We start from the raw sequence: 24,216 nt of genomic DNA, 5'->3' as shown, positions 1-24,216 counted from the left end.
GAAGCCTAGTGGGGGGCTTACCCCAGTTGAAACCAGTAGCCATCGTGTGGTCAAGGAAGGGGGAAATAGTTGCCCTTACTAAGAATGGAGAAAAGACCTAGTAAGTGCTTTTTAGCTGATTGCTGGATTACATATTGTGTTCCCTTTCTTCTATCCTTCTTCTCCCATCATGCCTCCTCTTCCCTTCCTGCCCACCCCCTCTCACGCCAAAGACATACAGTAAGTGTGTGTGCTGAAGAGCTAGAGGTCTGCCTAAGGCAGAGGGGAGTGTACAAAGGAAGGAGTGAGCTGTTCTGCTGGTGGTAGGGCAGGATCCCGGAAAGGTTCCCTTAGGAGGAGCCGCCTTAGTTTCCTCATGGAAAATGACCATTGGATTTCCCCCAAGGAAGATTGTCTTGAGCTAGGTTCTCATTGGGTTGTCTCCTCCCATTTGTCCTTTTGGATAACAGGAGCTCTGTTGTTTTCAGGAATGTTTCTCCTGATGGCTTTGGTCCAAATTATACAAGGTATCTTCCATAAAATCCATTTGCTCCTCTTATGTGTTTTTAATCTCATTGCATGGCTCTCACCCTAGTCACCCAAATTGGGAACCCAGAGGCTGCCTGGATTGCCACAGTATTGTCCAGGCATGCAGAGTCTCTTGCCTGGGGTCCTAACTGGTCTTTTATCTATCAACCTTGTTTTTTATTTTTTTTAAATGTTTTTATTTATTTTTGAGAGAGAGGGAGGGGGAGAGAGAGAGAGAGAGAGCGAGAGCATGAGCTGGGGAGGGGCAGAGAGAGAGAGAGAGAGAGAGAGAGAGAGAGAGAGACAGAATCTGAAGCAGGCTCTAGGCTCTGAGCTGTTAGCACAGAGCCTGACATGGGGCTCAAACTCATGAACTGAGAGATCATGACATGAGCTGAAGTCAGATGCTTAACTGACTGAGCCACCCAGGCACCCCTATCAACCTTGTTTTTTAAAATCTACTATTCACATTACCATTCTGTCTTTTGTCTTTTTTCTTCTTCCTCCTCTTCTTCTTCTTCCCCTTCTCCTTCTTCTTTTTCTTCTCCTTCTTCTCCTTCTCTTCTTCTTCTTCTTCTCCTCCTCCTCCTCCTCCTCCTTCTTCTTCTCCTTCTTCTCCTTCTTCTTCTTCTCCTTCTTCTTCTCCTCCTCCTCCTCCTTCTTCTTCTCCTCCTCCTCCTCCTTCTCCTCCTCCTCCTCCTTCTCCTCCTCCTCCTCCTCCTCCTCCTCCTCCTCCTCCTCCTCCTCCTTCTTTTTCCTCTTCTTCATGTTTATTTATGTATTCTTGAGAGAGAGAAAGTGCAAGTGGGATGGGGCAGAGAGGGAGAGAGAGAATCTGAAGCAAGCTCTGCATTGTCCATGCCACCCTCAGTGTGGATCTCAAACCTACGAACTGTGAGATCATGACCTGAACCAAAGCCAGACGCTCAACTGGCTGAGCCACCCAGGCGCCCACCATTCTGTCTTTCTAAAGTGAAATCAGAGTGTTTCCTCCTCCCTACTATATTTGAACTCCTCCCTGGTTCCCTATGGGTTTCAGAATGAAGTTCAGATTTCTCAGTTTGCTATCTAAGTTGTTATCACCAAAGTTCTTCTCCATCTGGCCCCTGACAACCACTTTAACATCACTTCAAGCCACTGTCTACACCCCCCTCCTCTCTACCAGTCATGGCATTTGGGATGTCTTACTCTTCACTGACATGTTACCCTATTTTATGATTTTCGCTTTTGTAGGTGCTGTTCCTTTTGTGTGCAATGTCTATCTTTTCCTTCTTGTGTTTTTAACTCCTACTCATCTTTCAAAATTTGTCCTAGTGTTACCCCTTCTGGGAAGCCTCCCAAGCCTGGATTAGATAGATATGCCTTCTCTGAACAGTCTTGACCATGGCATCCTATATTCATCTCTGTTACAGAACTTAGCTAATGAGCTAAGTCATGGCTTATGTCATGGCTTTTAAAATTTATTTGCCAGTCTTCCCTACTAGAGCGCATGCTCTTTGAAGCCAGAGTCTGTATCTTATTTATCTTAGTATCTCTAGTACCTAGCACTATGCCTGGTATATAGCAATTATGTTTATAGAATTAATACATGAATGAATGAAGTTTTTTCATCTGGCCAGGCAATGATTCCTACTAGAAAGTATCTGTAGTTCAGAAAGAACATGGGGTGGAACTTGAGGGAGAACTTATTTCCTTCCATCAGAACAGCAGAGCCTGGCCGTCCTGGTAGAGATGCGATGGAGAATTTCACACTGCCTGCCCGTTTCCCCATCCAACACCCACTCATCTTTCCATGCTGTCCACTGAGGTAGCCGAGAGCCAACTCCTTTAAGAGCCACATTCTTAGAAAGGTTTCAGGGCTAGCCTGAGCCTGGGGAAATGCCTAGAGGTCCAGGGATCTTTCTTTTCATCCCTTGTGCTAGATAGACCAGGACCCTGAGTTCCCTGCCAGGCAGGGTCTGGGGTATCTGTCCTGCCACCTCCTTCTTATCATTGGTCCCAGAGTATGGGTCATGGTGGTGGTAGTAGTGATGGTAGTGGAAGGGTAGGTTGTGGGTTAGGTTGGGGGGGGTGTTGCAGAGCCCTCGTTGAAGTCTGATGCCCAACTATGTTTTACCTGATTGAAAATTATACTTTCTGTTCTTGAAAATCGTTGTAGAATTCAATTCCAGTTTTGTTTGGAGCTGAAAGAGAGCCTAACTCTGAAAGAGACTTAAAAAAAATTCTGGTTGACAGCTAACAAAGCAGATTCCAGTGAGCATCTTCATAAATGGTACATTTGGGGGAGATGTGAAACCTCTGCAGAGTCTGGACCATCCCCTCCTGTTAACATTAATGGGACCCCTACCACCTGACTACCATGTGTCTCTTTTCAAGCTGACTCCAGCGGTCCTATTTCTCTGCTTAATGGCATCAGGATGGATGAAAATGCCACTGTCTTTTATTAAACCTAGAACTTCTGGAATAAGATAATAAAGCACTGATTTGCTATTCTTTCCATGTTGACGAAAATTTATCCAGATCATGATTCTTAACGGTGCAAAAAAAAAAAAGGGCCATTCTGCTGCTTAACTTCATTCCTCTGGATTCCAAGTCTATCTTGGAAAGGTGCTCCAGGGTAGAATTTGGCAGAACTGAGGTCTGCTGCAAGGTGTTGAATACTGCTAAACACTAAGGGATAAAAACCAAAAAAAATCACCTAGTCCTGTTTTTAGCTGTCATGTAAAAAGAGTTGGGTGCTCTGTTTACTTGCTATCTACTCCATGTCTAGGTCTTTGGAGCACCTCAACCCCAAGGTTGGTCTTGAGAACACTGACAGGGTTTCATGGGTCTCTTGAGGCAATTGCCATGGTCATAACCTGGATGCAGATGAGTTGGGTTGCTGGGTATTGGAATGGACAGTTGTCTTTGGAGATAATTAAATGCAGTAAAGATCACTCATATGTCTTAGATTCTGCGTTGTGGAGGGGGCTGGATTGGAAAAAGATCAGTATTTTACTTTTCCTGGAGGAGCTGGTCCAGAGTGCCAAGGAGGCCTCCAGACAGCCTCTGTTTTAGTTTGCTAACCTGAGCCCACTAAACTTAGCCCCTTTGTTTTACTGGACAAATGCACCCTGCCTTTAGGCAGCTAGAATATTTTAATTTCCACTTTACAGATAAGGCTTAAGCAATTTAAATGACTGGTTGGTGATCACAAAGCAAGCTGGAGGCAGAAATGGGACTTGTGTCCAGATTTTTTTGCTCCAAGTTCGGCTCTTGGGATTCTTGTTATTTGGAGGAACCTGTCAGCAACTGTCCTTCCCCCATTCCAGAGCAGACTAAAATATGCCTGTGCTTCACCCCCCCCCCCCCCCCCCGACAAGGGATTAGATTCATTTCTCATTCCCCTGGCTTTGGAGAATGCATTGCATGGGATAGCCATTTAACTGGCTTGTCCACATAACACTTGGAACCTGCTTGGTCTCTACTAGATCAGACTACGTGGGGGTTGGGGGCAGCTTGAGCCCAAAGTCTGAGAAATATCTCAATTGCCTGGCATTATCTGGCAGAAAAGCCTTGAGCTAGAGTGGAAACATCTGGGTTCTGGACTCTGTAGTCATTTGAGCACTCTGTGCCTCAGTTTTCCTATTTGTAAAACAGTGCTAAAACCTGTCACAAAGCTATGATTAGGATAATGTGAAAGGGGAAGAGTAAATTGCAACACAAATTTGTCTAGGTGCTTTTCTGAGCAGCGAGTCTGGGCTGGGAGGAATGCAGAATGATTCATGGGAGCCCAGGAGGACAATGGGTGTATGTGCTTCTGACAGCCTAACTTGTGGTGTGAATGTCCATGACCTTCAGGACATGGTTGAAGCTGTCCTTTCTCTCCTCTACATGCTCCAGGCTGGGGGAAGTTTGCTCGGCTGACCAGAGCACTGACGAGCAGCAGGGGGGTCCTGCAGCAGCTGGCTCCCAGCGTGCAGAAAGGCGAGAACGTCCACAAGCATTCCCGCCTGGCTGAGGTAAGGGCAAGGGGCCAGCTCATCTTAAACCGCACTTCCCTGGGATCCCTGGGCTGAGAAAATGCCACAAAGCAAGTGTGTGGTTTGGAATGGACTTTCAGGACCCTCACACTCATGTGTTGGCTGGGCTGCACACCATAATGAGTGACTTTGGGAAAGTGACCTAATTCCTTTGAGCTTTGTACTTTCCCATATGTAAAAGGGGCCTGCAGACAGCTCTGTTCTAATGTATTGAGGTTACAGGTGTCCATTCACTTTTTTTGAGGGAGTAGAGAAAGAGCTAGAAGTGCTATAGACATGAAGGGGTTTTTACTTCTAAACCATAAACAATTTTGTTATTTAAGCAATACATATTATTAGAGGGGAAAAAAAGGTACAGAAAGCAAAAAGAAAAAAACCAACAACTTGTAATCTCACTAACCACATGGTTTTATTGTAATTTTTGTATACATTCTTTAACTCTTTTCTTTGCATATGTTGTCTTTCCTAAAGCCTAATAAATACATTTTTCATGTTAATATTTATGAAGTTCAGATGTATCTAAGAATCAATGTGTATATTTGATACGGTCGTGTTACCTTTTCTTCCCTTTCTATAATCATGAACATCTTTCCAGGTTAATACATGTACCTGAAATTCTTGTTGTTCTGGTAACCTTTGTAGTAAGGAAAACCTGTGACAGGTGGTATTCTCCCTTTTACTGGGACAAATGAGCAGCTGGGATGCCTGGACTTAATGCACCCAAATTACTGGTCTCTGTCTTTGGTGGTTCTGCATCCAAATCACTTATTATCTGCCTTTGATGGTGTCTGGTCCTCATTCTTTCCACTCAGCCTGGTGGACCAGGTAAGAGCATTATACCCTGCACACAGGAAGCTTTCATTTTAGCCAGAGATGACAGTGTATGTTGTCTCTCTGCCTGGTGGTGGCCACTCAGCTCTTGACCCTTGCTCAGATGCCAGGACCCTTTCTGGCCTGACTCCTGGCCCCCGGACTCCTAAGAGAGAAACTGCCAGCATGGTGTGGCTCACAGGGGCGCTGCGCACAAGTGCACTGAGTGTCAGATGCGTTAACTACAGATCTCCTTGCGGCATCCCAAAGCTTTGGCCAATAGTGGGAGTGGGAGGATTCACCTGTGTCATGTTAGAGAAGGAGAGGCATTTGGAAGAATAGTTTTTGGTCATGATGTGGGCTTAGTATAAGATAGGAAGAATAATAAAGGAGACCTTTTGTTCACAGCCTGCACTTTCCTTGTTGGGTCTTTTGGTTAATAAAACAACCTCCTTTGGGGCTGTTCTCTGCCTTGCTGACTCTTAGCCACTCTGCTTGCCGTTCCTTACACACACCACGCCTGCTCTTCTCACAGATATCTGCGGGGCAGTTCCTTCACCAACTCCAAGTTTTTGCTCAAATGTCATTTTTTCTGGGTGGCTTACCCGAATCAGGGTTCTACCAGAGAAACAGAACCACTAGGATATTTGTATGTTAAGAGATTTATTGCAAGGAATTGGTTTATGTGATTGTGGGGGCTGGCTAGGCAAGTCTAAAATTTGTAGGGCAACTTGGCCAACTGGGAAAAACTCTTGGACGGATCTGATGTCAAAGTCCACAGATGGTATTTCTTCTCCTGCTGTTCTGCTCTTAAGGCCTTTCAACTGATTAGGCAGGGCCCGCCCAGATTATAGGGTATACTCTGCTTTCCTGGAAGTCGGCTTATTGTAGCTATCACATCTACAAAATTCCTTCACTGGAATGCTTAGATTAGTGTTTGATCAAACAACTGGGTACCATGGCCTAGCCAAGTTGACACATAATACTAACAATTACAGTTCATGCCTTGTCAGCTTGTCATACACATTTACTTAAACCATACTTAATCTCCCAATAAAGACAGTAACAAAGTCATACTTTCACTTAACATGCTCCACTTATCCTGCATATAACCAAAAACATGCCAGCTCTTCCCACAGAAGAGGGCACAAAATCCTTGGGTGATGTTCACTCTTCCCCTTGATACTCTGTCACTTAAATACTCAGATGTAAACTAGTATTAATGCATCTTATGTTTGTTGATAGGGGGCAAGAGAGGGAAGAAAATAGAGTATTTGCTTAATATATGTATATATACATATATATGCATATGTATGTACTATATATATACACACACACACGCATTTGTACGAAAATGAAAATACTCATAACTCCTAATTCTCTCCTGCTCTTTTTCTCCACTTAGTCCCTTATAATGTACTATACAGCTTATTCATTTATTCTGTTTGTTATTCATCAATACATCCCAAGTACTTAAAACAGTGCCAGGCACATAGTATATAGCTTATCAGTAGTGGGTTTTTTTTTTTTTAATTGATTGAATTGATGACAGAAAGGAAATGATGTAGTGTTTTTGTCGACCTGTCTGACAGAAGCACTTGCTCATTGACTGGCAATATGAAGCAGACATCTGGGTCCCATCCCAGGGAATAGTAAATTTTAGTTAGCCTGGCTAGAGGCTTATGGATTGTATCTTTACCAAGAACCAGATTTGGATTTTGTTGATTTACTCAAATGGTTTTCTGTTTCCAATTCATTGATTTCTGCTCTAATGTGTATTATTTATTTTCTCCTATTTACTTTGGGTTTAACTCACTCCTCTTTTTTTTTAGTTTCCTAAGCTAGAAACTTAGATTATTGATTTTTGATCTTTCTTCTCTTCTCATATATGCATTCGATGCTGTAAATCTTCCTCTAAGCACTACTTTCACTGCATCCCACAAATGTAAGTTCTGTGTGTTCATTAAAAAAAATGTTTTTAATGATTACTTATTTTTGAGAGAGAGAGAGAGAGAGAGACAGAGTGCAAGTGGGGAAGGGGCAGAGAGAGAGTGAGGCACAGAATCCCAAGCAGGTTCCAGGCTCCGAGCTGTCAGCACGGAGCTGGATGCAGGGCTCGAACTCATGAACTGTGAGATCATGACCTGAGCCAAAGTCAGACACTCAGCTGGCTGAGCCACCCAGGTGCCCCAAGTTCTGTGTTCATTTTAAACTGTTCTCAGTTTAAAAATATTTTGAAATTTCTCTTGAGATTTCTTTTTTTATCTCATGTTATTTAGAAATGTGTTGTTTAATCTCCAAATATTTTGGGGTTTCACAGCTATCTTTTTGTTATTGCTTTCTAGGTTTTAAATCCACTATAATCTGGGACCAGACGTTGTATAATTTCTGTTGTTTTAAAATTGTTAAGGCTGTTCCCCTGACAATAAGCTCCTTAATTTTTGTTGGAGAAAATCATTATTTCTCCCTTACTTTTTTAAAAAAAAGTTTACTTATTTATATATATAGAGTGAGCACGTGTGCAAGCTGGGGAGGGGCAGAGAGGGAGGGGGAAAGAGAGAGAGAGAGAATCCCAAGCAGGCTCTGGGCATCTGAGCAGGGCCTGACGCAGGGCTCGATCTCATGAACTGTGAGATCATGATCTGAGCCAAGATAAAGGGTAGGATGTTTAACTGACTGAGCCACACAGGTGCCCATCTCCTTCACTTTTTAAAGATCATTTTATAGGGTACAGAATTCTAGACTGGTGATTGTTTGTTTGTTTGTTCGTTCTTCTCTCAACTCTAAATATTTTAGTCTGCTCTCTTTTTGCTTATGTTTCTGAGGAGAAGTTAGATATACTTCTTATCTTGGCTCCTTATGGGTTAGGTATTTTTTGCCTCTGGCTTCTTTCAGGATTTTTTTTTTTTACCTTTGATTTCCTGCAGTTTGAATATGATGTATGCCTGTGTGTGTTTTCTGTTTATTTAATGGTCCTATATTCTGTTTGTGTTCTGTGAGCTTCCTGAAACTGGGATTTGGCATCTGATATGAATTTGGGGGAAATTGTCAGTCATTATTGCTTCAAATATTTTTTCTGTTTCTCTCTTTCTTCCCCTTCTAATGTCTCCCTTACACCTATGTTACACCTTTTGCAGCTGTCCCACAGTCCCTGGATATTGTTTTATTTGGTCCTTTTTCTCTTTGCTTTTCGGTTTTGGAGGCTTCTATTAAATCTTCAAGCTCAGAGATTCTTTCCTCAGCTGTGTTCAGTCTGCTAATGAGCTCATCAAAGGCATTCTTCATTTCTGTTAAGAGTGTTTTTGATATCTAGTATTTCTTTTTGGTTCTTTCTTAGAATTTCCATCTCTTTTCTTACATAACCCATCTGTTCTTGCATGTTACGTTTTCCATTAGAGCCCTTCGCATATTAATCATGGTTGTGTTAATTCCTGGTCTGATAATTCCAATGCCCCTATCATACCTGGGTCTGGTTGTGATGCTGCACTGTGTCTTTAGACTGTTTTTTGGCTTTTGGTATGGCTTGCAGTGTTTTGAAAGCTGAACTTGATGTGCTGGGTAAAAGGCACTTGGGTAAATAAATAGGCCCTTAGTGGTGTGGGAGTGAGGTGTCAGGGAGAAGCAGCATTTATAGTCCTATAATTAGCTGTTCTAAGGAGCTTATGCCCCTGGAATGTGAATTTCACGAATGTCTCTCAGTATATTCCCTACTTAGGCCAGACAAAATGCATAGAGGGGCCCAGAATTGGATACCCCCACCCCCCTATCAGAGAGGCTCCATGAAACCTAATACATGAATTAGGTTCTGGTTCAATAGTTTCTCCTGAGGGCAGACTTTTTTTTTTTTTAAGAAGAATAGAATGCTTTCATGTATTTCAGTATGGTTACTTTTCTCCTCCTCTTCAAGAAGCATGAGAGTATATTTTGCTTTGATTTTCACTGTGAGGATGGCTACAGGTCCTGGAGGTCAAGCTCTCAAAACCATGAGTGGCTCCCCCTGGAACTTGTAATTCTTAGACTTGGTCACACTGAGCCACCTGCAGGTTAGATTTCCCCATCTGGCACTAGTTTTTGTGCAGGCTTCTGCTCATGGAAAGTTGTTATTTCTTTTATTCACCTGCCCTCTTCTCCAATTTTGGTGCAGCACTTGCTGTGAAGTTTCGCTTCTTGGATGGATCTAAGAATTGTAGATTTTTCAGTTTGTTCAGCATTTTTACTTGTTTTTATGATGGAGTGACAGTTTCCATTCTGAAGTGGAAGTTGGCAGGTAAGTTTTAAACAGAGAAAATGTGTTCCCTGCTCATTGCCTGTCGCCAGTTTCCTGCTTAGTTTTCTCACTGGTAGGGGCCACTGGCCAAATGGTGATTACGAGTGTGGATACTGCAGACCTCTCCCACTTCTGGGAAGGTGTGGACACAAAGCCCAAGTGGACTGGAAATAGCAGTTTTGCTTTTGTGTGGATTGCATGCGTTATTTTCAAGGCCACCTTATTTCCCTGTTAGACTGCTTTCCTGAGCTCAGGCAGTCTGGCTTTAGTGCTCACCTTATTCCTCAATATCTCCCTCCTGGACTGATTGTAGGAAAGAAGGAGGCACTTACTGTATGCTATGTTCTGGGCTTCTTGTCTTTAATCCTCTAAACAACTTGGAGCAGTTTTACAGAGGTGGAAACTGGGGCATAGGGAAGGTCACAAACTTGTTCATGGTCACCTGGCAGTAGGGGGTAGACTCTGGATTGAGAACCAGGTTTATGTGACTTTAAACACAACCTGTTTCCCAACTGGGCCAGTTCCTTCTGTGAATTCCATGATCTTCCTCCTCTCAGGATAGAGAACCAAGGCCACTTTGTCTGCTGTTCTGGAGCACCCTGTTCCCTTGACCTCAGTTATTAGTATGAGCACCTGTTCTTTTAGCGGGCCAGTTTATTTTCAGATCTTCGTGCGTGAGTCAGGCCAGAGGACCCTTGTCAAGGGTTGAGTTCTGTGGGGTACACATGCTGAGTAACATCTATGAAGGAGAAGGGGGAGGAAGCGGCACTGGGGGAGGGGGGCATCAGACCACAGTGCAGATCTGGTAGAGGCTCTGCAGCCTGACCGGAGCTTTGTAGCAGAGATGGCCTGCTGGGCCGGGCAGGGGGGTCCCATACAGGGCACAAGGGCCAGGCCTCTCAGCCACCGTCTTGTTCAGTCAGTGGCAGGTGCCTCAGTGGAAAGTTCAGGTTTCTGTCCCTGAGGAAGCTAACAGGGGGCTGTCCACTAACTGCACCTGCAGCTGGGTAGAGAATCCTTTCTGGAAGTGGGATCTGAGGGGTTGTGTTTCAGAGTTCTCTACCACACTGTAATGCTTTCTGCCTTAATACAGAAGAGAGGCACAGTCAGTGTATGGAAGGGCATCACTCCTGCTTAGAGGATTCCGCACTGCGGTTTTCACACAGGGCTGACCCTGCTGGGGTTTGGTCCATCTCGGAGCATTCTGCCGCCATGCCAGCCTCTCTGTCTGGAACGGCTGTGGGGAAGACATGGAGGGGAAAGCACCTTTCCCTGTCACGTCCTCTTTCAGTGCTTCCCTGTGAGCGAGCCAGCTCAAGATATAATGTAGATATGCCATCGTGATGGGCACATCATTCAGCCATGTGCCCGGGGGTCGCGTGGCCCAGCTCCTGATTGTCACCATCTCACCGTAAGGACACTTGGTACCTGGCACGTGTTCTGCTGTTCTCCACACCAGTGATCGCAGTGATGGGCTGAAGTAGCATTGCAGGTTCCAACCCACTGAGCAACTTACTCAATTGTGAGAGTTCAGGCAAGTCATTTCACCTCTAAGAGCTCCCATTTCCTCCTCTTCCTTCTCTTCAAGTGGAGGGAGTGAGTTCAAACGAGAATAATATGTACCCACAGATTTGTTCAGAGTAGGTTCTCAATGCAAACACTTTGGCATATAATAAATGCTCAACGGTATTAATATTAAATTTTCATTTTTGGTTCTTTAAATCTTTATTTAAAAAGTTCTCAAGAGGCGCCTGGGTGGCTCAGTCAGTTGGGCGTCTGACTTTGGCTCAGGTCGTGATCTCACGGCTTGTGAGCTGTGCTGACAGCTCAGAGCCTGGAGCCTGCATTGGATTCTGTGTCTCCCTGTCTCCCTGCTCCTCCCCCACTTGTGTGCATGCTCTCTCTCTCTCAAAAATAAACACTACAAAAAAAATTTTTTTTTAAAGTTCCTCAAAAAAGGAACTTTCGGACAAGATGGATGGACATTGAGTACAGTGCTAAGTGAAATAAATCAGACAGAGGAAGGGCAAATAGTGTATGATCTTACTTATATGTAGAATCTAAAAACAAACAAGCAAACAAAAAAACCCGAAGTCATAGATACAGAGAATAGTTGATGGTTGCTAAGTTGGGGGTGGGAGAAATGGGGGAAGGGGTTCAAAAGTGTACAAACTTACACTTATAAAATGAGTAAGTTAGGGGGATGTAACATACAGCATGGTGGCTATAGTTAACAATACTGTATTGCGTATTTGAAAATTAGTAAGACAGTAGATGTTAAAAGTTCTCATCAGAAGAAAAATTTGTAACTATGTATAGTGATCATTTCACAACTATACACATATCAGATCATTATGTTGTATATCTGAGACTAATATGTTATACGTCATTACATCTCAGTAAGGAAAAAATTTCAGTTTTCAGAGATAAAACAGGTTCTTCTTTATCAGATTTTAAAACAGAGGTATATAAAGTAAGAAGTGAAATGTCCACTATTTCTTGGAAGTAACCATTTTTAAACAGTGTATGAGTTTTATTACAATGTTTGTATACATTTATAGTGATTTTTTAAACAAAAATGTGGTCCTAGCATAGAAATTATTTTCCATTGTGCTTTTTTCCCCTACTTACTCGTGTATTTGGGATATTTCCCTAACAGTACATATGCCCTTCATTCTTTTTTTTTCCCCTTTAAAAAAATTTTTTTGACGCTTATTTATTTTTGAAAGAGAGAATGGGGGAGGGGCGGAGAGAGAGGGAAACACAGAATCTGAAACAGGCTCCAGGCTCTGAGCTGTCAGAGCCGGATGCGGGGCTTGAACTCACTAACCTTGAGATCATGACCTGAGCCAAAGTTGGAACCTTAAGCAACTGCACCACCCAGGTGCCCCCGCCTTCATTTTTACTGGTTCTTTTGTCTTCCACTGCATGACTGTATCCAGATCTATTTAGCTATCCTCCCTTGATGGGTATTTATACAGTTACCAATTTTTGGCTATTATAGATAACACTTCGGTGAACCTCCTTGTATGTATATTTTTGGTTTTAAAATAGAAATCTTTTAAACAGAGAGGTAAAGAGTAATTTAACAAGCCTTCTTTTATTATACAATCTATATAGTGAATGTTGACAGTTTCTCACTTCAAATTCTTTTGTGAAAATTAAAATATTAAAGATAAAGTTGAGGTCCTCTTTAAACTTATTCCTAGAGGTAGTCATTACCCTGAAATTGTATATCTCCTTACTACTGGTGTTTTAATATTTTTATCACTTATGTGTTTAACCATAAAGCACATATGGTATGATTGTGTATATTTTAAAAATATATTTGTACAAATGATATCATGCTGTGATATTTTATAACTTGCATTTTACACCCAACATTGATTTTTGAAAGCTTTTTATTTGAAAGAATTACAGATCCACAGGAAGTTGCAAAACTAGTATGGAGAGTGGTTCCTTTCACCCAACCTCCCTCAATGGTAACATCTTATATAACTGTCCTACAATAGCAAAACCAGGAAATCGACATGTGTAGAATAAGAATCGCGTTACTTAAATTAAAGATTATATATGGGCTTTACCAGTTTTTACATGCATTCGTGTGTGTGTGTGTGTGTGTGTGTGTGTGTGTGTGTGTATGCATGTAAGTGTATATTTAGTTTTGGAAGGAGCTGCCAAACTTTTTGCCAATTGCAGTTGGTTATATCACTTCATCTTCCTACCAGCAATGTGGTTTCTCTACATCCTTGCCAGCATTTGATATTGCCACTCTTTCTCATTTTTCACACTAATGAATGTATCGTGATAGCTCATCGTGGTCTTAGTTTGCATTTTAGTAAATGGCTCAAGATGCTGAACATCTTTTCTTGAGCTTGTTTCCAACTACAAGCTTATTGGGTGAAAAGCTTATTCATGTCTCTTGCCCATTTTTAAATTCAGTTCTGCTAACATTTCTTTCTTTTTTTATTGCATTAAACATGTAGGCATACTTTAAAATCTTCTCTCTTACCATTTAATTTTCTCTCGAGCTTATCTACAGCTAGAGGTTTTTGGTGGGAGTCTGTTGGGTCCCCAGTTGTGGAGGCATCTGGATATGGTGGTTGAGTGTGCCTGTACCATATATCATAAAGTTTCCCCGGGGTTCAGACCAGCTTTTCTGTAAAAGTTTTAGCCCTGGGGCTTCCAACCGTGTGCACAGTGTGAATTCCAGCTCCACCCTTGTGTATGGCATACGTTTGGGGTTTTGATTTGTCACACATAACGCTTTTTCTCCCCAAAGTTCCAGACACGTGTCCAGTTTCCTTTTATATGTGGTGGAGGTCTTTTGTTCTGTGTTTCTCTGTCAGGGCAGCCCTTTGTCACCCAGCCAGAGCCTGTGTGACCCCCGCCTGTCCTCTACAGCGTGCCCCCTCTTCTGATAACCCCGCTTCCAAAAAAACACCTGGGCTGTTTGGTTTCAGCTCCTACTGGCCGCTTTGGTTTTGTGCTCCTGTTTCGCTTCCGATACCTGAGATTTTGAACTTTACGATTTCTTTTTAAATGTTTAATTTTTAAACAGCATCTCAGCATGTTTGGTATAACTGGAAGTTTGCCTTATTTGCTTAGTTCACTCTATTGACTGTTGGCTCTGTAAATACTTGCGCTCATGTGAATATGACAGGTTCCTAGAAGTACGATTAAGGAGACAGAGGGTACAAACATTTAAAACTTGGTAGAAACTGCCAGAGTTCACATGACAAGGTTGTACCCATTTATGCTGCCTGTCTAACCCCATGTGCCACTTTCTTCTGTCCCCATTACTGCATGTGGTGCTACTGATTGCTTTACTCAGTCTAAAGTTTTAACATTTAAATTCATTAAAATTTTTTTAAGTTTATTTATTTTGAGAGGGAGAGAGAGCACGAGTGAGGGAGGGGCAGAAAGAGAGGGAGAGGGAACCCCAAGCAGGCTCCATGCTGTCAGTGCAGAGCCTGATGTGGGGCTCAAACCCATGAACCATGAGATCATGACCTGAGCTGAAATCAATAGTTGGATGTTTAACCCACTGAGCCACCCAGGCACCCCAACATTTTCATTAATTTTTAAAGGAGGAGCACTTACTTTTTTATGTACTGCACAGGGATTTGATAGGATAAATATAGAGGATGCCTGCCTTACATGGTCAGGGATGCTGCCCCAGCCGCCCCTCAGTACAACATGCCTGAACCGCATGAGCTGGTGCAGAACCAGCCAGCAGCCTGGGCAGCTGGACAGAGATGCAGAGAACTGAAGTTTACTTACTGCACATATGCACAGCCATGCTTGCTGTCTGCATTCACAAGTGACGCTCAGAGGCACTGCCTGCTGCAGAGGCAGGTACCAGGTCCAGGATGAGTCTGTGTCATGGTTCCTAGTTTTCCAGTCTCACAGGCCGGAATCACCGGTGGAGGCTGCCAATATGTATGGGAGCAAAGGGTTATCCTTTTTCCTAGAAGCAGACTGTATGTACCTTGAAATTGGGATTTCCTGCTTCACTTTTTTGCTTTCTAGGTGTTGACTTCATTTGACTCTTCAGACTCAGGGAAGAGTGACACGCTCCAGTGATGCCTCGCTGCTACATGCTACTCTCCTGTCTTGGAGAGGAGTCTAACTTTGACAACAGAAGCTTCTGCTACAGAGTTTTGGGCTAATTTTGCCTCTTGAAAAGAGTCATTTTAAATAGAACTGTCTCAGTGTGCTTGTAGGTAGTTAAGTTTGTCACTACTGGAGGTATTTGGATGACCACTTGATGGTATTTTGAATGTGGGCTTGGGAAATAAGGATGGACTAATGGCCTTGCCGTTGCCTTCCAGCCCTGAAGGCCAGCATCGCTCCATGGGCACTCCCGGTCCATGGGGCTCCTTCTGACCAGCCCTCTCTTGTCTGACGACTGGCGTCTTGTGCTTGGGGGAGGACTCTCGGCTTTTCTCCTTGGTGTATCATTTTGTGTATGGTTTATTATATTTTAATAAACTGTTTATTCAAGACAGGCAGGGAAAAAGCAAGTGATCGGTTATACCAGGGATCACCCATACATTTGATTTTGGTAAAAAGTTATAAATGATCATGTGAAATGATGCTTAAGGATTTTCTGTAGTTTTTTTCTTTTCTCCTTTCCCTCTCTCTCTCCCTCTCCTTCTCCCTCTCCCCATCCTTCCCCCTCCCTCCCTCTTTATTTTTCTCTCTCTTTCCTTCTTTCCTCTTAAGAGATAAGATGAGATAGTAGAATGAGAAGAGGATTTGGAGTCAGACTGACCTGAATTCTCATCCAAAACTCCACTACATTCCAGCTGTGTGACTTTCTGAAAGTTACTTCACCTCACTTATCTTTCCTCATCTGATGAAATAAGGATACTACCTGCCCCGAAGGATGGTAGTAAGGATTTGCGATGCTTTACGACAAAAAGGGATCTTATCGCTACCTGCTTAAGAATCCTTTAATGTCATCTCGCCACGTCTTTGGGTGAATTTAAAATTTATGTAATGACTTACAAAATCCAGCTCATCTCTCTCCAGCCTTATCTGGCTGCCCCGGCTCTCTCTGAGCGTTGTCGGCCAGGTGGCACTCACACCGGTCAAACTCTCTTGCCTCTGGGACTTGGAATGTGCCCTTCCTCTGCCTGCAAGTTCTTGCTCCTTCTCTGGCTGGGCTAGTTCCTATCCATTCCTCAAGTCTCCAAGTACACATCATACCTTCCCAACGGTCCCTGCCCCACTCAACGCCAGCTCAACCTGCTCAGTCCCTCTCCTTGCCATGTGCAATTTCCGTGTTGAGCACTCATGCCACCGGGAATGCTGTCGTTGAATATTTGCCTCTTCTGGTGGATGGAAGGTGTGTGAAGGCAGGGGCATTGTCTCTCTTATTTATTCTACATCCGTGCCATCAAACGTAATAGTAAGTGCTTGGTAAAATGTTCATTAAATGAATGAAAGAAGAAGGAAGCAAGAACCTCATTCAGTGCTTCACACTTAGTAGGTCCTCACTAAATGTCAATTCCCTTTCACATTAACCCCCTCCTCCCTTGTCTGTCTTGGCCATGGTAGTGGAATACTATTTCTTGCTGATTTGGTGGGATGGCAACATTACTGTCATTCGTCCTCATCACTTATTCTCAAAACCTGAATTTAAAAAATTTGGATAAAGATTTCAAAATACAAAGTTAAAATAATTTCTCAGCAGAAACCAGAGTAGAAGTAAGAAGAGTAAGAAGTAAGAAGAGTAAGAGGAAACCCAGATCGTCACCCTATTACATTTTGTGGGGCTTGGTACTGGACCATGACATAAAGTACATGGGTTAATACTTTTAACTGCTTCCCACTGCCTTTATCTCTTCCATGAAAGAACAAGGACATCATGGAAAAAGTTCTAAAAATAACACCTGTCTGGTTTATGGAGAAGGGTGTTTATGACCGGAATTAAACAATTGTTTAGCTTGGAGTGTTTGAAACCCCAAATCAGGCTTTATTTTGTAACTGGAGCATCATTCTCAGCTTCGTTAACATCCTGCTCTCCCATTTCCTTTGTGCATTTTCTGGCGGGGACTGAGTTTGTCCTCACTCTGTAGTCATAAAAACCAAAATTGTTTCTAAATAGAAACAGAGTCTGTGTTAGGGACGTGGGCGGGGCACGGGGGGGCGCGTTTGCCTGGAGTAAGGGGTTCTGAGGACTAGGGTTTCTCTTTGCCCACAGGGGGAGGATGTTTGAGAGAGTCGTGGTGGATGATGGGATGGTGGTGTTTGTGGGTTGCCCTGTGTCCTTAAATGATCAGTGAAGCCAGTTTGGTTGGTGAATCGTTGAGTACGTTGGGGCCACTGTGAAAGAGGAAGTTCCCTGTGTCTGACCCTGGGCCCTTCTGCTGCCATCCTCCCGGGAGATGACGGCTGCCACCCTCCAGGAGATGGCAGTCTTGAAGCTGCTCACTCTTCTGACCCTTGTTAGGACCCATCCTGGCCATGGTGGATTGGCCAGGTCTTCAGTGTCCCAGGACAGGAAGACTTTAGAGTTTGCCCATGATCTTGTCCACTGCTCCTCCCTATTCAGCCCGCATCATCTCTTTCCTAGAATTCTGTGGTACCTCATAGCAGGCCTCCCTGTGCGTCCAGGCTTGCCTCTTCTCCTTCTGTCACCTGGATGCTGGAGTACCTTCGCACACAGCAGTTGATTATGCACCTCCCTTACTTAAAATTCTTACCTTGACGTAAAGGGCACATCAAGGTTTGCCTTCCTCTTCCCTTATATTTAGCATCATTTTCCAATTTTGTCTTCTGTAGACACATCACCCCATCAAAACACAAAATGATAACAAAATGCAAACCACTTCTAGGCCTCAGCCACACCAGGCTTCTCCCACACTCAGCTCTTACCCCACTTCCTCTATATAAGTCGTGTGTACACTGGGTGCTGCAAATGCCCTGCCTGCGTTTTGTCTGTCCATGGCCCATCCTTCAAGGGAGGTCTTGGCAATCACCTCACGTCTAAGCTTTTCCTGACTACCTAAGTAGTTCATTGTCTCTTTTCCTCTGCTCCTGAAGTACTTTTATACATGCATCTCTTACCACTTTTGTATTATATATTTTAGTAGTTTGGTTGCACATCTCTTTTCTCTTCAAAAATTTTTTAATGTTGTTGGGATGGGCACTGGGTGTTGTATGGGAAACCAGTTTGATGATAAATTTCACATTTAAAAAAATAAAGGAATGCCAAGGTCTCTGGCATAGAAACTCAAAAAAAAATTTTTTTAATGTTTATATATTTTTGAGAGAGACAGAGAGACAGTGTATGAGTAGGGGAGGGGCATAGAGAGAGGGAGACACAGAATCCGAAGCAGGCTCCAGGGTCTGAGCTGTCAGCACAGAGCCCGACGTGGGACTTCAACCCACAGACCGTGAGATCATGACCTGAGCTGAAGTTGGATGCTTTATCGACTGAGCCATCCAGGCACCCCTTCTCTTTTCCTCTAAACTGTGGGATCTTTGGATCCTCATGGGTGACTTTGGTGTCCAGGTGTTCATGGTTGTTTCCATAAGAGTCCATAGAATTGATGGGATCTCTGAGGCCATTTTATTTTGCCTTTTTTCCCCCCAAATAAATGTATTTTGTCAGTCTTCCTTTCTTACAAGGCCATTTTAGTTCTGTCATTCTTGGTCCATGATCTTTGAGGAAGCCAAGGCCGTTAGGCAAACAGGATGTACTCCATGAGCTGATTGCTGGAGTCTTCCTGATTTTCACCCAGGATCTCCTGAATGGGAGAAGATATTTGCAAATGATCTATCCAATAAGGAGTTAATATCCAAAATATATAAAGAAGTTATATAAGTCAACACCAAAAACTCCCACAAATAATCCCATTAAAAATGGGCAGAGGACATGATAGACATTTTTCCAAAGAAGACATGCAGATAACCAACAGACACATGAAAAGATCCTGTAGCAATCTTTTCCTTTATTTGTACAAAAATACTAGTGTTTGGATACTGCTTACCTATTTACAAGAAAAATTCATACATGTACACCCGTATCTATATCTCTATTTTTGCTTGACCTTCACAGTATCTATCTGGAATAAGTGGTATTAGCTTCATTTTTCAGTAGAGGAAACTGAGGCATGGGGACCTCGCTTTGGCTGAGGCTCATCAGTAATGAAGCGAAGATTGACTTCCCTGATTTTTTCCTTGATTCACAAGGGAAAAACATGAGCTGGGAGTGAGGCATAGCAGAGGGCAGCATTTGAGATGCTCTAATTTCTAATCTACTTCAGTAGGAATCACTTTGTGTGGTGACCATCTTTTGACACAGAGGGTTTCCGGGTGAGGTGGCTTGGTCCCGCTTCTTTCTTAATCTAGCTAGGTGTGGCTTGGCGACCATGGCATATGGTCTTCAGGGAGATAGGCTCTGGCCAGTGTGGCTGGTTTGGGACTTTAACTGGGAAGGCCTAGAGAAGGTCTACACTGGGGGATGTTGCTTTCGACCAGAAGCTGAGTTCATAAGATGACAGGGTGATGTGTTGCCATCAGGCAGAGGCCTTGTGGAAAAGCTGTAGTTTTCAAGGGTCCTACAACAGAAGAAAAGCATTGAATTAGGAAACTGGGCTTGGTCATCTGCAGTATGATTGTGAGCAAGCCCTTTTGCCTTCTGGGCCTATTTTCCCAATTTGTAAAATAAGAAAAACACCGGCCTTCCCCTCTCAGGAGGTTGTGTGAGATGTGATGACGTATGTCACTGTGCCGTGAAGGGTATTTCAGACTGTACAAACAGATTAGTGAACACACTTGAAGGCTCGGAGTTGGCAGCCTGGCTTGCGCTCCTAGCTCTCTGCTTACTCAGCCCTGGTATGACTCAGGGTGAGTCACTTTGTCTCTCTGAGCCTCTGTTTTCCCATCTGTAGAACCCTCTCACAGGGTGATTACGGGGATTCAAAAATCCAATAGAGGATTTTGGAAGTAAAAGCACTAGAGAAATGTGACAGCCAGACAGATGTGCCTCTTCTTCATCTAGGGAAAAGCCTTAACTCCAGAATCAGTGTTTGAGATGAGCATTCTTTGGCATCATCAGTAATGGCCTGTAATGAGCCTTTCCGGTGGGCAGAGCCTGGGACTGGGTGTTGTAGGGGGAGGAGGGACAGGGAGAGTGTGACACTTGGTGAAGTAGTATCTGCATTTGGGGGACTCCTGGTCTGATTGGGCAGATAGGACAGACACAAGCCTGCTCTTGGAAGCGCATTTTGAAGGGGCTTCCAGACCTCTGCCTTTGGAAGCTTCTACTGTACGAAACGAATCAAATGAAAGAAACTAGAAGCTTGTGTTCATGCTGACAAATGCAGAAAAGAGGTGGGGAAGATGACTGGCTGCTGTGGTCCCTGGGACCGCCTCACCAGGTCATTGTGTCTTCACGTCTGGGGAAGCTGTTCCTCTGCAAAGCTCTGGAAGTGTCACTGAACATCTAACATAAGGCAAGCCTCTTATGGCTGGACACAAGGTGGGCATCCCATCTCTTTTGAATCTGAACTCGAAGACTTCCTCCCTTGGGAAGACACTAACCCTTTCCCAGATAATGATATTCTGAATGACTCTGAGAAAGCTTTTTCTCCTGAGGATGACAGTCCTGGAGCTCATCAGAGTGGTGCCTGGTCTGAATCCATTTCCACACACACTTCTGAGGGGGGAGGTAGGCCAGTCTCATAGGAATCTTTCTGATCAACATGCATAATTAGTCCTTTGTCACTGGACTCTGAAAAGACTGTTGGAGTCAGATAGTTAAATGGATGCAAAATATTCTTTTGATCAGGAAACTTTTCTTAAGAATACTGGTTATCACGAAAAAGTTGCTTCATGGATATTTCCACCTTCTTTTTTCTTTTTTTCTTTTTTTTGAGAGAGAGCATGTATGTGTGCATGTGCAAGTGGTGGAGGGGCAAAGGGAGAGGGAGAGAGAATTCCAAGCAGGCTCCATGCTGTCAGCACGGAGCCTGATGTGGGGCTCGATCTCACAGCAGTGAGATCATGACCTGAGTAGAAATCAAGTGTTGGACGCTTAACCGACTGAGCCACCCAGGTGCCCCTCCACCTTCCATTTTCTATAGGTAATTGCTAAAGAGTTAACATGAGAGTAAAATATATAGGATCACCAAACTACAAAAGCTTGACCTTCTGGGAATCATTTGTAGCCTTTAGCATAAAGATTTGGAAAAGAGTGTCACATTTATTCTGATCAAATATCCTAACATCTGAGTCTACTCCCAGAATGCAGTTACCCCATGGTTTCAGTGTGAAAGGCTACATCTCAGAGATGGAAGAGAGAAACTGAATTCGAGTCCCCAACAACCCTCCACATCTAGCTTCACACCTCAGTCAATCCCCTTTGAACACATGATGTAGGAATAGAAGTGGGGGGCAGAATCTGCGGTCAACCTGGCAGTTTGGGGGAGGTATGAAGACACTGTTGACTCAGGCCTCATTCAAGCAGGGCTTCATAGTGTCCCAGAAAGCTTGGGAATCCACTTAGAAATAACTATGGATTATATTAAAGTGTCACAGGAACAGCCGTTTTTCTCTAAAAAGGCATTTCCTCCTGAGGGCTTGTTACCAAGAATCCTGGAGCTCCAGGCAACTTTGCTGTACCGTCAGCAGGTGGCTGCTTACTTGTGGATTCCTTTAAGTTCTTGTTCAATAGTCTTATCACCCAGACTGTATTTTGCAAACAATACAATAAACCACTAATTAAGTCACCTACCTTTCCCCTGCCTTTCCCTTAGCTGAATGCCCAGGACCTCTTCTTTACAATGCTTGTAATTCATCTATATTCATTGACTTTGTAAAATTAAACTTCTGATTTTGAGATAACTATAGCTTCCACATGGAAGAAATAATACATAGAGATCCCATGGGCTCTACCTCAGTTTCCCTGGATGGCAGCTTCCTGCAAAACTATAGAACAATATCACAGCCAAGATACTGACATTGGTACAGTCGAGATACAGAATATTCCACTGCCACAAGAAAGCCTTGTGTTGCTTTTGTGTAGCCACACTCACTTCCTTTCTGCCCTCACGCCCTCTGTAAGCCCGTGGCAACCATTAATTTGTTCTCTCTTGGTATAATTTTGTCCTTTCAAGGATCTTGTGTGAATGGAATCATGTAGTACCTTATCTTTGGGGATTGTTTTTTTCAGTCCCGCTCACTGCATGTATCAATAGTTTGTACCCTTATATTGCTGAGTATTTTCTGTAGTGTGGATGTACTGTGGTGTACCTAACCATTTATCTGTTGAAGGACATCTGGGTTCTTTCCAGTTTTTAGCCATTAGGAATAATGCTCTGTAAATATTCGTGTACAGGTTTTTGTGTGAGCGTAAGTTTTCATTTTAATGGGATAAATGCCCAGGATTGTAATTGCTGGGTCATATGGCAGTTGCATATTTGGTTGTTTAACTGCAGAATTCTTTCCTGGAGTGATTGTACCATTTGATATTGACACTGACAGTATATGGGTGCTCCAGTTTATCTGCATTCTCACCAGCCTTTGGTGTTGTCACTCTTTTCTAGTTCAGCCATTCTCATAGGTGAGTATTGATAGCTTATCATTATATTAATTTGCATTTCCCAGATGGCACATCTTTTCATGGGCTTGTCTGCCACCTGTATATGCTCTTGGAGGAAATGTCCCTTCATGCCTTTTCCTCATTTTCTGATTGGATTGTTTGTTTTTTTTATTGTTGAGTTTTGAGATTATACATTATAAATTATATATTCTAGATACTATTTCTTTGTGGGGTATGTGGTTTGCAAAAAAATCTTCTCTAGGTCATAGTGTGTCTTTTCATTCTCCTAAAAGAGCATTCTGCTCTTGGTGGGTGGAGTGTTTTATAAATATCGACTAAATTCTGTTGGTTGATGATGTTGTTGGGTTATGCTTATCCTTGCTAATTTTCTGTCTGGTTGTTCTATCAAAGAGTGTGAGAGAAATGTGTGGACTGGACTGTTTCCCCATTCAGTTCTACCAGTTTTTGCTATGTCCTTAAGAATTGACCCTTTTATCATTATGTAAGACACTTTTCTGTCTCTGTTGTTCAGATTGGGTAATTTCTATCGTTTCCTCTTCAAGTTTCACTGATTGTTTCCTCTTTCCCCTCCATTTTGCTGTTGAACGTATCTACTGAAATGTTTACATTGGTTATTGCATTTTTGGTTCTAAAATTGATATTTGGTTCATCTTTATATCTTCTCTTTCTTTGCTGAGACTTTCTACTCTTTTGCTATTTCTGACACTTTCTATTTTTTTTTTCATTTGTTTCCAGCATATTTGTAATTGCCTGTCCAAGCATTTTTAGGATGGCTGTTTAAAAATCTTCATCAGATATTTCTGACATCTCTGTCATCTTGATGTTGGCACCTATTGGTTATTTTTCACTCATTTGATATTTACCTATTTCTTGGCATAACAAGCGATTTTTGGTAGAAATGGGCATTTTGGAAATTTTATATTTGGAACTCTGGATCTTATTTAAGCCTTTTGTTTTAGGTGGCTTCCTTTGACCTGAATATAGCAGAAGAAGGGGGAGGTATCCCCTCATTTCTACCAGGTTGGGGTAGAAGTTTAGGTTTTTAACCCAGCCTCTATTGACACCTAGTGGTGCTGCTTGTTATCTCTGGGTCGGGGTGAGAATTCTGTTGCCCATTGAACTTACACTGATACCTCCCTGTCTTGTGGGCAGAGGTGGCTTCATTACTGCTGGTGGACATGGAAATCCAGGCTCCCTACTGGGCCTTTTCCAGCACTAGCCCCATAGGGAGGAGGAGAAAAAGGAGGAGGTTGAGTGCTTCATTACAGCTTTGAGATGGGGGAAATCTAGCTTCCTAGTAGCCTTTGCTGGCCTGGGTAGTTATGGGGCCACCCATTTTACTGTGCTGCTTGCCTACAGTAGAGTGGTTATTATCTAACAATTTTCTGTCTCGGGAGGCTGCCCCTTTCCCATTCTTGTCACTATAGAGAGTGAGCTTTTGTTGGAATGTTTTTTTGTCTGCATCCATTGGTCTTTCCAGGTTCTTGGCTTCTTTAGCTTTAAGTCTGGGAATACATGAGGCACAAAGAAAA

General features: G+C 43.1%; 1 protein-coding gene across 3 annotated transcripts in view; it reads left to right on the top strand.

Moving 5' to 3' along the window:
• Positions 1 to 24,216, top strand: part of KCNH1 (potassium voltage-gated channel subfamily H member 1) — a 372,723-nt gene that overhangs the window by 48,017 nt on the left and 300,490 nt on the right. For all 3 annotated transcript variants that reach the window (XM_027074502.2, XM_027074501.2, XM_027074503.2), the window contains exon 5: positions 4,390 to 4,508. In XM_027074502.2, coding sequence (XP_026930303.1) covers positions 4,390 to 4,508 — 119 coding nt within the window. The remainder of the gene's footprint in view (positions 1 to 4,389; positions 4,509 to 24,216) is intronic.

The sequence above is a fragment of the Acinonyx jubatus genome, chromosome E4, assembly GCF_027475565.1.
Source record: "Acinonyx jubatus isolate Ajub_Pintada_27869175 chromosome E4, VMU_Ajub_asm_v1.0, whole genome shotgun sequence".
NCBI classification, from domain to species: domain Eukaryota; kingdom Metazoa; phylum Chordata; class Mammalia; order Carnivora; family Felidae; genus Acinonyx; species Acinonyx jubatus.
This window is presented reverse-complemented; position numbering and strand designations above follow the sequence as displayed.